Consider the following 13,076-nt stretch of genomic DNA (forward strand, 5'->3'; position numbering starts at 1 on the left):
GCGTGTGGCCATCTGCTGGGTACCAGGACCGTCTCCGCATCTGCAGGCTTTTACTCCATGGCTGCAGTTCTTGCTCCCCATGGTATTGCTGAAGTGCTCCCGAGCGTCAGTAGGGAAAGGCTGGCTTGGCTCTCCCAAAAAGCCTGGTCCTTGTTTCTCTGGACGTATATGCTACTTCTTTGGTGCCTGGGCGTTTGGACGTGGTTACTTTGTGGAAATGGCAGGGGATATTGAGGAGAGTCTGCAGAATCCGGAGTGTTGGACCCATGGTTCCAGCACCAAGGAAGATGAGGCAAGATCTTGAGTTTGATACCAGCTTGGGCTACATGACAAGACTGTCTCAAGGGGCAGGAGACTGCCACAGAAGGAAGCACAGTAGGATGGTCCTGTCGGAGTGTTACTTTTCTAGATTATGTAGATCCTTTAAGTTTATATCAGAAAGAGCCATAAATTTTTAAATTGTGTTATTATTATGAATAATAAAATAGACTTATCTCTTCTCCAGCATCATGTTTATTTTTTAATAATAATGTACACTTGTCATCCCAAGCAGAAGCTCCGTTGCAAGGGCTGTTGTACCGACGACGTAGTACTCAGCAGAGTGGCAGTGGCCAGAAAGTGAGAAGCCCGGTAGAGCATTGGGACAGCCCTTTCCTGGCTCGCTGGCACCTTGAACAGCTTAGCTCAATGACCTTTCGGCTCCTGGAGGACTGTTGTGAAATTCAGTTCCAGCTGCAGCCCCAGAGTGATTGGGTTTCATAGTGCCCCCACCCACCGTGGGTCCCTGAGGCTGAGACAAGAAGCAACGCCCACACCGTGGTGTGCTGCCAGGGTCTGCTTCGTGAGAGCAGATTTTCTACATACAGTTTTACTCTAAGGAAAGCAGCTACCTGCTAGAAATCCCAGCAGCGGCCTTTTATCCTCTTCCTTAAGATATGCCTTGGCTTGGCTACCAGGACAAAGGCTTGGGTTGCCAGCGTGCTGCTGGCACAAGTCAGGACAGTGCATTGAGCGTGGCTGGGGGTCAGTCCCCTGCCGTGGTAGCCTCATTGATGGCTTAGAGTGGAAAAGAACATTCCTGGTTCCTGAGGCCCAACCCTACTTTTTGATCTCAGAGAACATAAAAATCATGCCTAATGGTTTGTAAGCACCTATTTGTTGATTTCTTTTATGTTTTTTTTTTTTTAAAAAAGGACATTCCAGAGCTCAGCCCAGCAGTAATTGATGCTATCTGAGTGACTGCATTAATATTTAGCTAATTCATGTGAATAGGCCATTGTGTTTACTTAAACAACGACATGAGTCCAGACACCTGACAGCTCGAGGTATGCTTTCCATTTAGGTCAGATTTGTTAAAGTCTTTGTGTAGGGACAAAGCTCATTATTTATTTTGGGATCTCAATGGCTGCTTTCAGTGGCTTTGGATGGATTTTTCTAAGTAGAAGCTTTTAAAATGAAAGATGATTGAGATTGTTCCAGGGTATGCCAGGCCCTTAGGGTCTTGTGATAAGTGGGGGTCCAGTGGTCCCCTGGTGAACTCTCAGAAGAATGGATGTGTTTACAAGCATCCAGTGCCCAAGCTACAAGGTCCTCAAGATGCATATCGCAAATGCAACTGAATGGAAAGGAAATAGTGCGGCCTCTTTTCTTCTCCCTTGGCCTCCACCCCCCCTCCTCTCCCCTTCCCTCCCCTCCCCTCCCTTCTGCTCCCTCCCTTCCCTGTTTTCCCTCTTCTCCAAATGGGTGAGACAGCTGTGGTTTTGCACAGCCTTGGTGTGTTACCACCTAAATCCCACCACCTTGACCCTTGGGAATGATCAGCCCGAAGAAGATACAGTGTGCCCTTGATAAAGACATCCCAGCTCCGCCTCTCATAGCAGGTGTCAAAAGCACAGGCAAGGCAGCCCGGGGCAGGGGCAGTTGCTCCAGAGAGTGAGTGTAACAGGAGAGCCTGCTGTTCAGGTTGAACCTCTCCCGGCGTGTGCTAGAGGGGAGGCTGCCAAATAGGTTCCCCGGCTGTGACTCTTTTGCCTCTGGTTTGTGGAGTGTGCATGCTGCTCCTGCTGCCCCTCGTCGTGTGGAAAGTATATTTGTTGCCCAGATGTTCTGTGGACGTTCTGAGCAGTACTGGAGGTTGCCGTGTCTGCCCCCACTGACTGTTTCAGAGTCCAGTTTTCAGTGTCTAGAAGGATTGATGGAAGGCATGACTTCCCGCCGAAGCTGGTCTGTGTTAGCCAGGAGACCAGGGCCAAGAACAGGGACTTGGGCCTCACACTGATCTTGGTTGAATCTCAGCTGCAGGACTTTTGGTGCTGTGACTCTGCAGGTCAGGTCTCAGGACCTCAGTTTCCTTGGCCTGCAGCAGGGTTGATAGATAGTAGTTCCTCATTGAGCTGTTGAGGTGATTCACACGCTAAGCACGCACAAGCTCTTAGAACAGTGCCTGGCAAGCACACGTTGGGTCACTAGAAGCCTGGAGCCATTAGTACAGGCATGAAGAATCGGTAGCAGCGTTCTGGATTGATGATGTACGCCTGCTTATAGAATGCACTTTACTTGTTACTTGGTCACTAAAAGACCTTTTTTTTTTCCCCCTGAGCTTTAAAAAAAAATCACTTGTACCTGTGACTGTGAAGGCCATTTAGGGGTCATGACTTTATTTAGTATTTGATTAGTTGCCTCCTATGAAGTTTAGGCATGGCATTGGGATTATAGTGTTCAGAACCACCCCTGGAAAGACAAAAAATCTCTTTCATTAAACAATTAAGATATACCTATCTATACAGTTTTTTGATTTATTGTACAGGGTACTAGGAGGTTAATGATGGCTCCCAGGATTATTTTACCTTGCTCAGATGAGAACTCAGGCTATTGATGGCCATTTACAAGACTGCTGTGTAGAGCGTTAGATCCATGTATAAAGGACCTGACTTAGCTCCCCAGAGCCCACGTTAGAAAAAGCCTGGCATGATAGCACATGCTTTAATCCCAATGCTGGGGAAAACACAGATCCCTGGGAGCTCAATGGTGGACCAGCCTAACTTGCTGGGTAAGTTCCAGGCCACTGGGAGACCTTGTCTTAAAAAATAAGGCGCTTAGTTTTTGGCACTTGAGGAACATCACTTGAGGTTGACCTCTAACCTCACACGCGTGCACATATACTCGTACCCACGTGAACACCCCTCTCTACCCATGCCCACACAGAAAGTTCTGATGTGTTGGTTTATGTGGTCCCCAAGGACAATTTATTTTTACAGTGTGTATATATGACCATTTAATAGGTGTGGCGATCTAAAATGATGTATTTTTGGAGGACTGAGCCCTTGCTATTACATGGATTGTTTCTGTGAATATAAAGTAGCATTTTAAAGCATGATTTGACATGAAATTATTTTTTGGCACTAGACTGGAGCAAGAGAGAAGGTGCTTCAAATGTTTTTTTTCCCCTGTTAATAGTCATAACCCAATAAGCAGCCCCTCCGGGGACTTTCTGCTAGGCCAGCTGGACCAGACTTCTGAAAATATTTCCCTAACATAAATATTATCCAAGGAGTCTAAAGAAAAATCAGATGCTTTCCTGTACCACTAAGCCGTCTTACCTTCCTGGAAGTTAGCGAGGCTCTCCCTTCATCTACATGCATTTCATTGTCTTCCTGTTCAGGAGCACCATACTGGACCAACACAGAAAAGATGGAGAAGCGGTTGCACGCTGTCCCTGCCGCCAACACTGTGAAATTCCGCTGTCCAGCTGGGGGGAATCCAACGCCCACAATGAGGTGGCTGAAAAACGGGAAGGAGTTTAAGCAGGAGCATCGCATTGGAGGCTATAAGGTAGGACTGAGCGCCTGAAGCCCTGTGTTTCTGAGATTGTTTTTTTTTTAAGTCCTCTGAAGTTGGCAGGACCAGAAGGAATATGTATTTTTCAAAAGACGTAATTACTGTAATTGATCGCGTCACTGTTTGATATGTTTGAAAGATCACCCTGGACGCCCCTGTGGTTTTAAAGTTAGTCCCCGTTTTCGTTCTTGTTTACATGAGGAAAGTTTAATAACCAGGGGGTCGAAAGTTGAGGGTCTGTTTTCTATATGCTTTATGGTCTGTAAAACGTGAACTGGTGCAGCTGCCCTGTAAGGGCGGGGTTGTTGTATTAAGTGGGAATAGCTTGGATTAGAGGAGGTGTATGAGCTAGTATTTGTTATCAGGGGGAGACGCTGAACAATGACAGAGGCAGCACCCCCTCTCCCCATCCTCCATCGCCAGAAGGGCCCATCAGAGAATGACCTAAAAATATAGTCTTGTCACTCACTGGGGAGTTGGGCAACAGGATCCCTATGATATCCCTGAGAAGGCTCTTTGGGATGCTAAGTATAGTTTTGCTCACTCATTGAGCATCATTGATTAAACACCCCTGGGGATGCTCCTTGTGGTTTTGTTCACCCATTCAGCATCATTGATTGAGTATCCTTATATAGGACAATGTCAGGCACTGGGGAAGCTAACGCAAACAGGGCTGGATGTGGCCTCAAGTCAAAGGGGCCCTGGTATGGCAGGGAGGCCAATGTAAGAGCTGGCATTTGGAGGCTGCTGATAAAGATGAAGTTATAAGTGCATGCTGCATCAGGTGGGCATGAAAGGAAACGTGGTATTAGCACAATGGGAGAAGAGGCAAGGAAATGGAGTGTTAGTACAGTGGGGGGATAGGCAGGGAATTGTAGTCCTAGTATAGTGGCAGACTAGAGGTAAAGGAGAGCCAGGGAAGTCAATGTGGTAGCATATGCTTTTAATCAGAGGATTCAGCAGGCAGAGGCCGGCAGATCTCTTTGAGTTCTAAGCTAGCCTGGTCTACGTAATGAGCTCCAGGATAGCCAGGGCTACATACAACAGCAACCACCAAAACAAACAAACCAAAAAGGGAAGCAGAGAAAAGTTTGAGGATTAGTTAGTTGACTTTTTTGGGGGTGGGGGGAGAGATGGCGTTTTCAAATTGCTCAGCGCAGATAGAATTTTAAGACTTTTGCATGTAGAGAGGATTTAAGGTAACCTTATTATGAAAGTCTGTCGTGCATTTGGAAGAGGTGAGGGTGTATTAGTTATTGGTTGCTGTGTAGCAAGCTGCGCTAGGTTGGGGCTTTGCAGTCATTACCTCACAGTCTTGCTACACATCGAGTACAGCTGGTGGGTCTTTTTTCTAGGTCTCTTCCAGGATGGTGCAAGGTTTTATCCAAAGCTGGGTTTCCCCTCAAAGGATACACCAGGGAGGGAACTGTTCAGTTGCCATTAGGATCCACTTTCTTGCTCCTTGCCACGTGGACCAGCGCAGGGCAGGTGAAAGCATGGCAGCTGCCATCTTCAGGGTCAGCAGACTAGGAGCTAGAACAGAAGAACAAATATGTCACAGCCTTCTGTAACCTCGCCATGGAAGCAATGTGCCAGCGCTTTTGCTGTTCCCCCTTATTAAACGGGTCCCCAGGGAGGAGATGAACCAAGGGCATGAAGGCCAAGAGTGTGGGTATCACTAAGACCCATCTAAGAAACTTCCAGCATGGGTGAATAGACGTCACCTGTGCCCAGTTCTTGAAAGCAGGTAGGAGAGGTGTTCGTGGAAGCAGCATCAGGGTGCCTGGAAGAATGGTCTCTCCCGTGTGTAACCTGGTCCTGTGGGACCCAGAACCCAGCACCAGCCTGCTGAGCTTCTGTGGGCTTCTTTCCTGTTGTCAGAGATCAGGGGCTGGCTGAACAGGCTTTCATCCTCAAAGGTTTATTTGCTTCTGTAATTTTGGCCATTTGATTTTAACCTTTAAAAATGAACATGTAGAGGCCCAAACCCAGAGGAAGATAGGGGAAAGCCTGTAAGTCTGTCGTAGGTTGGGGACAGTGGAGGGCAGGACCAAAGACGGGCAGTTCTGCCAAACCTCAGACATGGAAACTCTCCCAGCATCAACCGTGACCCCTACTTGTTGGTGGAAGCAGGAATCATGAGGTTGATTTGTCCGTTTCTTCTTAGTTTAGACCCTAGAAGAAGTAAGTAAAATTAACAAATAGACAGATTTTATTAGTCCTTGTTGCTTAGAAAAGGAGGGCCCTGGGGGCTAGTAAGATGTCTCAGTAGTTAAGAGCTGGGTGCTCTTCCAAGGACTCAGGTTCAACTCCCAGTACCCACATGACAGCTCACAGCTGTCTGCAACTCCAGTTCCAAGGGATCTCATACCTTTATGCCAATGCGCATAAAATGAAGTTAAATAAATTATAACAAAAAAGAAAAGAAAAGGAGGGTCACACCACTTAAACTCTGTCCACTCTGGCTTGCGGTAACTCAGAACTGATGCAGTCGGCACGGTTGACATAAGAGCGGTTTTACTGTGAGCAGTGGTCAGATCCAAATTCTGCTCAGGAAGACGACCCCTAAGCAGGTACAAAGCGAGCCCGTGAGTCTCCAGAGACTCCTGGTCTTAAAATAAATGGGTTGCACATCATTATTATGGATAAGGAACACTTCGCAAATGTGCGTGAGTGATTACGATTATGGAGCTGTTAGACACAGGGGCTTAATGAGGGGATGCCCTTGATTTTTAACAGGTGCAGGTAGCTTTAATTAACCATGACAACACCGTGCTAAATAAGAACACCCAGGAGGACCCCCGAAGAATGGCTGTAGCTTGGGGAGGACACATGCCCAGATTGCTGGGGTTATTTTTTTTTTGTTTGGTCTTAAAGATTTAGCCAATTCGTTTTTATGTGTCTGAGTATTGCCTGCGTGTGTGTTTGCGCACACATGCCTGCCCGGTGCCTGCAGAGTTCAGAAGAAGGCATCAGATCCCTGGAACTGGAACTGCAGTTGTGAGCTGCCCGGTGGGTCCTCTGCCAGCGCAGCAAATGCTCTTAACCCTCCCCAGTATTTCTCCAACCCTCCCACCCCACCCTGAGGGGTTTTGTTAATTAGTGTTAGGCTGTTACTGGAGGCAAAGAACGGAATTTGAATGGATGGGGCAAAACTCTGAATCTGAAAGACATTTAGATGTTAAAAAAAATTTTTTTTTTTTTTTGAGGGCTGGGGAAATAAATGTCTCAGCTGGTAAACTGCTCGCTGTGACCAGAACCCATGAAAAAAGCCAGAAATGCTAGTGTGTGCCTGTGATCCCAGGGCTGCAGCTCCCTGACCAGCGAGCCCTTTCAAATCAGTGAGCCTCAAGTTTGGTGAGAGATCTTGTCTCCAAAAATAATGTGGGGATGGGGTACCCAAGTTTGACCTCTGGCATCTGTATACACTTGCACAGAAACATACACTTATGCATGTCCACCCCCAAAAAGATAGAGGAAAGGGGTGTAAAGGACAAAGGGAAAGCTGGCCTTTGGAACGTGTGGTCCTGACCCCACCGCTCTCCTATTCTCTCTCTGAGGCATGTGGAAGGAGGCTGTGGTCTGGTGGCCGCTGAGATGACCTGTCCAGTGTAAATGATGTTGCAATAGAGATTTTCACAACAGGGCAATTAAGGTTGACACCAGTGGGACATCATTTTGGTGACAATGCAAATTTAGAGATTCTGTGGAATCCCAGGGGCTTCTGGGATTTAGGAAAGTCAACGGCTTTCAGCTTGGCAAACATGGTTCCCTGAAGCATAATTTTTGCTAAAGATGTGTTAAACCTGCCCCAGGGTTCCCCAGTCCTGAAGCATGGGAGGTCCCTCTTCCTGGTGTGGCTGCCTGCCTGACACTGTCTACTTGAGACTTCACTTGCACCTTCAGGGCACAGTGTTGGATGTCTTAGTCCCTGTGTGGGGTTCTCCTTTGGATATTTTCTTCATTGCTATGTGAACTTCTAAACAAATGCACCTGCCAACATTTGACCTGAGGCGCCGCCTGGAACAGGCTGTAGCCTTGCATCCCTCAGAGGTGGAAAGGAGAGACCTACTTAAAAAACAAGAAAAGCTTATTTATTTGTCTGGTGGCGGAGTGTGGGGGGGGAATCATGTGGAGGCCAGAGGACAACCTGTGGGAGGGAGTTGGTTCTCTTCTTCCACCGGATGGGTCCCAGGGAACCACATTTAAGCCATCAATCTTGGAGGCAATTGCCTTTACCCGTTGAGCCATGTCGTCCTTCAAGAGATACTTAATTGAAGAGACCCACCTAACTTCAACCCCCGCAGAGAGGGCCTGCTAAGTCCCAACCCCACACTCCTCTGACTCCTGCCTGTTTGCTTCGTAATGAAGCAAGGTGTCAAGTTTTCCACAGTGTGTTTTCCCAGAAAGCCAGAGACCTGGAAGTTTCCGTAAAGGAACATTGGTTATTTGTGCAGTGTCTCTTCTTTCTTCATAAACCCTGTCATTCTGGAGCCCACCTCAGCTTTGATGGCCAGGCCAGCCCTGCAAGCTTTTCTTACTTGTTTATGACTTTGTGGACCTTGGCCACCACATCCCAGCATGTTTTGGAATGACTTGTGCATGGGGCTGTCTTAGGGAGAAGGGAAAACACAAAGTCACTTGAAATCAGAGAAATGAAAAATGGAACCAAAACTCCCGCTGGAGGGGTGGCTTGGTGGCGAAGAGTGTGTCCTGCTCTAGCAGAGAATCCAGGTTCGGTTCCCAGCATCCAGAGATCTGGTATGCCTCTGGCCTCTGAGGGCACCAGAACTTGTGTGCACATATCTTTCCCATGTAATACACATTATTAAAATAAAAAGAATTAAGTATTTTGAAAAGGGGGAGACAGGTGGATCTCTGTGAGTTCAGGGCCAGCCTGGTCTACAGAGCCAGTTCCAGGAAAGCCAAGGACAGCTAAGGCCACATAGAGAAACCCTGTCTCAAAGGAAAAAAACAAAAGCAACCCCTACCTTCCCAAAAGGACCTAGACTAATTTAAGTATAGAAATCTGTGGCATTCTCCACTCAGTCTTGCTGTTTAATTAGACTGGGTAGCTGAGATTGGTCTCCAACTTACTGTGAAACCCAGGCTGTCCTTGAATTCAATCCTCCTGCCTCTGCCTCCTTAGCACTAGGGGATAGGACTGTACCACCACTAGCATCTTGAGATTTTAGTTTGTGCAGAAAGGGGAGGGAATGACAGTTGGATTTTAAGTAAAGCTTGACCAGAAGCATGATTCTCTCTGTCTCCTGTCTTTCTGTCTCTGCCTCTGTGTCTCTGTCTCTCTCTGTCTCTCTGTCTCTCTCTGTTTGTTCTTCCAACTCTGTCCCCTCTCTGGGTTATGAGACTTAAAAACCCACCAAACATTGTCCTAGAATACCTATAATACCATATTGTTTATCCATTTTTATTATCTCTAAAACTTTTTTTGCTGCTCCACATAAAATCTCTGCACCCATTAAGAAATAACCCCTCCCCCAGCACTTGAGACCCTCAGTCTATGAGTTTTTTGTCTATGAGTTTGCCTATTCTTAGTACCCCATGTAAATGTAATCTCAGGATGTTTGCCTTTTATGCCCAGCTTACTTAATTTCAAATAATGTATTCAGGATTCATCTAAGTTATAGTATGAGTCAAGATTTGATTCCTGTTTATGGTTGATCACCATCTCATCAGATGGATGTACCTACCACCTTTTGTTATAATTTGTGTGCCTGTGTCTGAGTTGTAGTTTTCAGTTCTTTGGGGGTGTATCCTTAGTAGAATTGCTGGATCATATGACAATCCTTTGTTTAGGTCTTGAGGGTCAGCATTGTTAAAGAGATGAGTTCAAAAGGCGTTGGAGGCCCTGTTGCCACCCACTTCATTAGCACCTTGAGGCAGCAGGCTGTTGAGTGGGTACCCTTGCACGTGGCACCTCCTCTGCAGAGGTTCAGGGATTGCTGACTGGGCGGAGTGAAGAAATCCTAGCTTCCACGAGTGGTGGTGCAGAGGCTGATGGTGCAGCCCTGCTCTCTGGACACCCCCCTGCAATTGCTCTCTGGACACCCCCCTGCAAAGCAAACCGCGGCTTCCCATCAATGCCGGTTTAAGCATTAACAAGTGTTTGCCGTCCTTTCTGGGTGATGACAAGCAGCCCCAAGTGCCAGTCCCTCTACACGTGTGAGCTCCGTGTGCAATTGCATTCAGAAGGGATGGTTTGACATCCCTGGGAGCCTTCTGGAAATGGGGCTGGAGATGGAATAGTGAGGGTGTTTGTGAACCACCTTTCTGAAGCCCAGGCTATGGTGGTTGCTGTTTCCCGGGAAGTCACAGAGACATCTGTTGACACATGGACACCTCCTTCGAGCTGGCTCAGAGCACAGCTTCTGGATGTTTATTGCACTTGGTAGCGAAACGCCTGGGTATTTGGAAATCTTTGAGTATTTTGTTGTTTTGCAATGAGGAAGCCAAACATCCAGGTGACAGTTGGGGCCTTTGGCCTTTGACTCTCTGTGATGTGTTTTGATTTTGTTTTGGTGCTAAATTTTCATACCCTATTGTCACCTGAACATAGTTGAGGCCCTCACAGGTTCGAGATAGCAGAAAGAATCTGGGGAGAAAAAAAAAAAACCCAAACCAAACAAAAAATAAAAAGAACAACAGCAAAAGCTGTCTAGACCACCTTCTGACTTCACGTGGGTGGGGTGTGGAGCATTTGTGGAATCTGCTCTTCGTGTTCCAAGCTAAAGCGCTCAGGGGTTTAGCTTCGGTCTGCTTTGTTTCAATGCTGAAATGTTATTTCAAGAAAGACCTTGGTGAACATAGTTTTGGAGCTCTGTTCGCCAATTCTGTTATTTGGCAGCTGGAAAATAATGAATTCCACATAAATTTGGCTGTGGGCAGGAATGAAACTAAAGTCACAGGAATGTTGCTATATGCAGGATTCCTCCTGTCCCTGGCCCTTTGCTCTTGGTCAGCTAGAGAAAGCCAGAGGAGGGCATCCCCCAGAACAGGATCTGGGACCCATCATCAGGTGGCTGAAGAGCCCTTTCTCTTTCAGTTTGTGTGTCGTGCTGTGTGTTCCTGTGTGTGCACACACGTGTCCAATGTCCTCCTCAATAACTTTCTATCTTACTTTGTGAGACAAGGTCTTGAACTCGCTGATTGGCTAGATTGATTATTTTCTATGGACAGGATACCCAGATGTAGCATTCATGGGGCTAAACAACACCAGCACCACCAACAAAAAGTGTCATTAATTTTAATGGGTGCCACCAAATTATTCCTCGACTGCTCTCTCTGGCTGTATGTTGCAATTCTCCACTTGTGTCTGTTTTCCCTTATATTCATTCAAGTTCTAAAGTGACACCGATCTTCCTAATTTTTGTTAATCAGCTGGTGAACAAGTGTCTCATTATTGTTTTAATTTGCATTCCCCTGATTGCTAATGAGGTTGAGCAGATTTCCCTCCCTCCCCCTCCACGGGGGCGGGTGGTGGTGGTGTGTATTTATATTCCCTGTTCTCTGTAAGCAAAAACAATGTATAGGCCTTTGACCCAAATGCCAAAACAACTGTGGCCCCGCAGATCTGAGACACTGAGAAGAGCGCGCGGAAGGGCGAGCGAGGTGCCATTCACGTGCACGCTGTAAGGGTACCCTCTTCAGGTCACACGGAATCTTGATGTGCAAACACTGATTTAGTACGTTTCCGAATTCGGTGCCTGTGGTTCCCATGTCTTACAGAATTGCTGCTGTAGCTGTTTGACTTGCTGTTAAGCAGCCCCTAATTAACCTCAGGTTCTCCTCTCGTCTAGAAGTGTCTGCGTCCCACTGTGGGCAGCTTCTGAGAGCATCGGTCTGAAAAATGCCACGGCTTTAAAGTGCGGGTTTGATGGTGGTCAAGGAATTCAATTGGGAGCAGTGGTGTTGGAAAGAAAATATGAACAACACTGCTTTGCTGGGGTATTGCTTGAATAATAAGGTTCTAGAAGGGCCAAGGTACCCACCTTGGTATATGTGCTTCTTATTGTAATAGCATTTTATACTTTATCCATGTTAACTTATTGGTATTTGTAATGTGTCTCCAAGAAGTTAATACTCAGGGCCCTTTCTTAGACTCTCATAGACCCAAGGAAACACCTAATTGACCATGTATTCTGCAAGGGAGGTTGTGGGGAGGGGTACCCCAAAAGGTAGTTGCCAGACTGTGCTGCCCCAAGCCAAAATCAGATGCCTTGGGCAGCCAGCATCACCTCCCCTAGCAGTTCAGGGGCAAATCCATTTGGAATATGCCATGTACCAGAGTCTGAATCCAGGCACAAGAAAGACATTGACAGTTTGGATGGGGTCCAGAGTGAGGCGCTGCCATGGTTAAAGGCTTATGGGCATGACATTTGAGCGGGGGCTCAAAGAACTGAATATTTACAGCAGGGCTCAAGGCTGGATTATGAGGCTTGGTGACTCTGGAGCCTGTGGCTGCATCCCTAAATTACCCTCCGTGTGTCTGGCAAGGAGAGAGCCATTTCTGATATTCCCGAGATCCTGGGATGCAGAAGGTCTGCCTTGAGTTCTGCAAGAGAGCCGGTCACTTCCTCTCCACCTGCCAGAGTGACAGCTTCAGGTAGCACCCTGGGACAGGAGTTAGATCGGTTCCCATAAGACCGTGGAATGTGGCATGGGTTCCCCCATTGGGGCACTCATACTGCATGGAGTAAGGAACTTCTAGCTGGGGGTGGGGCATCTGACTTCCTCTCAGTCTGACTTGTAGGCCCTGCAAGGAGACCGATGTGATTCTTTTCAGTAGAGCACGGGCTTTCTCTGTTATCAATCTTAAGCCCTCAGATTCATTCCCTCTTCCCATTTGTCTCACTTGGGAGTCGGTTTTCCTTTGCTGCCTTCCTGTGCTGAACTCTGAGGCAACTCCACGATTGTGCAAGGGTTGGGGTCAGTCATCTAAGCAAGGTGACTGCTCAGCCTCGTTCCTGACCCTCTGCTTGGGTTGTTAAGAGTGATCCAGCCCCTCGCCCCAGTGACACCACGTGACACACTGCTGGGGAATGATGATCTTGGCTTTGAGCTCAGCAGCCGTGACCCCACTCTGCAGCCACAGTGACAGCCTATGCTTACCCCTGTTCACAGGTGCATCATGGGACAACTGCCCTGCCCCTGTTTTTAGAAGTGCTTGGCTATGAGGTAGTTCTCCTTACTCTCTAGTTTAGGTTCTCACAAGACGAGAT

General features: G+C 47.3%; 1 protein-coding gene across 13 annotated transcripts in view; it reads left to right on the plus strand.

Annotated features, from left to right (window-relative positions):
• Fgfr2 (fibroblast growth factor receptor 2) overlaps positions 1-13,076 on the plus strand; it is a 103,559-nt gene that overhangs the window by 33,019 nt on the left and 57,464 nt on the right. For all 13 annotated transcript variants that reach the window (XM_087908384.1, XM_087908382.1, XM_048455123.3 and 10 more), the window contains one exon: positions 3,662-3,831. In XM_087908384.1, coding sequence (XP_087764510.1) covers positions 3,662-3,831 — 170 coding nt within the window. The remainder of the gene's footprint in view (positions 1-3,661; positions 3,832-13,076) is intronic.

This window comes from Myodes glareolus, chromosome 7, assembly GCF_982192425.1.
Source record: "Myodes glareolus chromosome 7, mMyoGla1.1, whole genome shotgun sequence".
NCBI classification, from domain to species: domain Eukaryota; kingdom Metazoa; phylum Chordata; class Mammalia; order Rodentia; family Cricetidae; genus Myodes; species Myodes glareolus.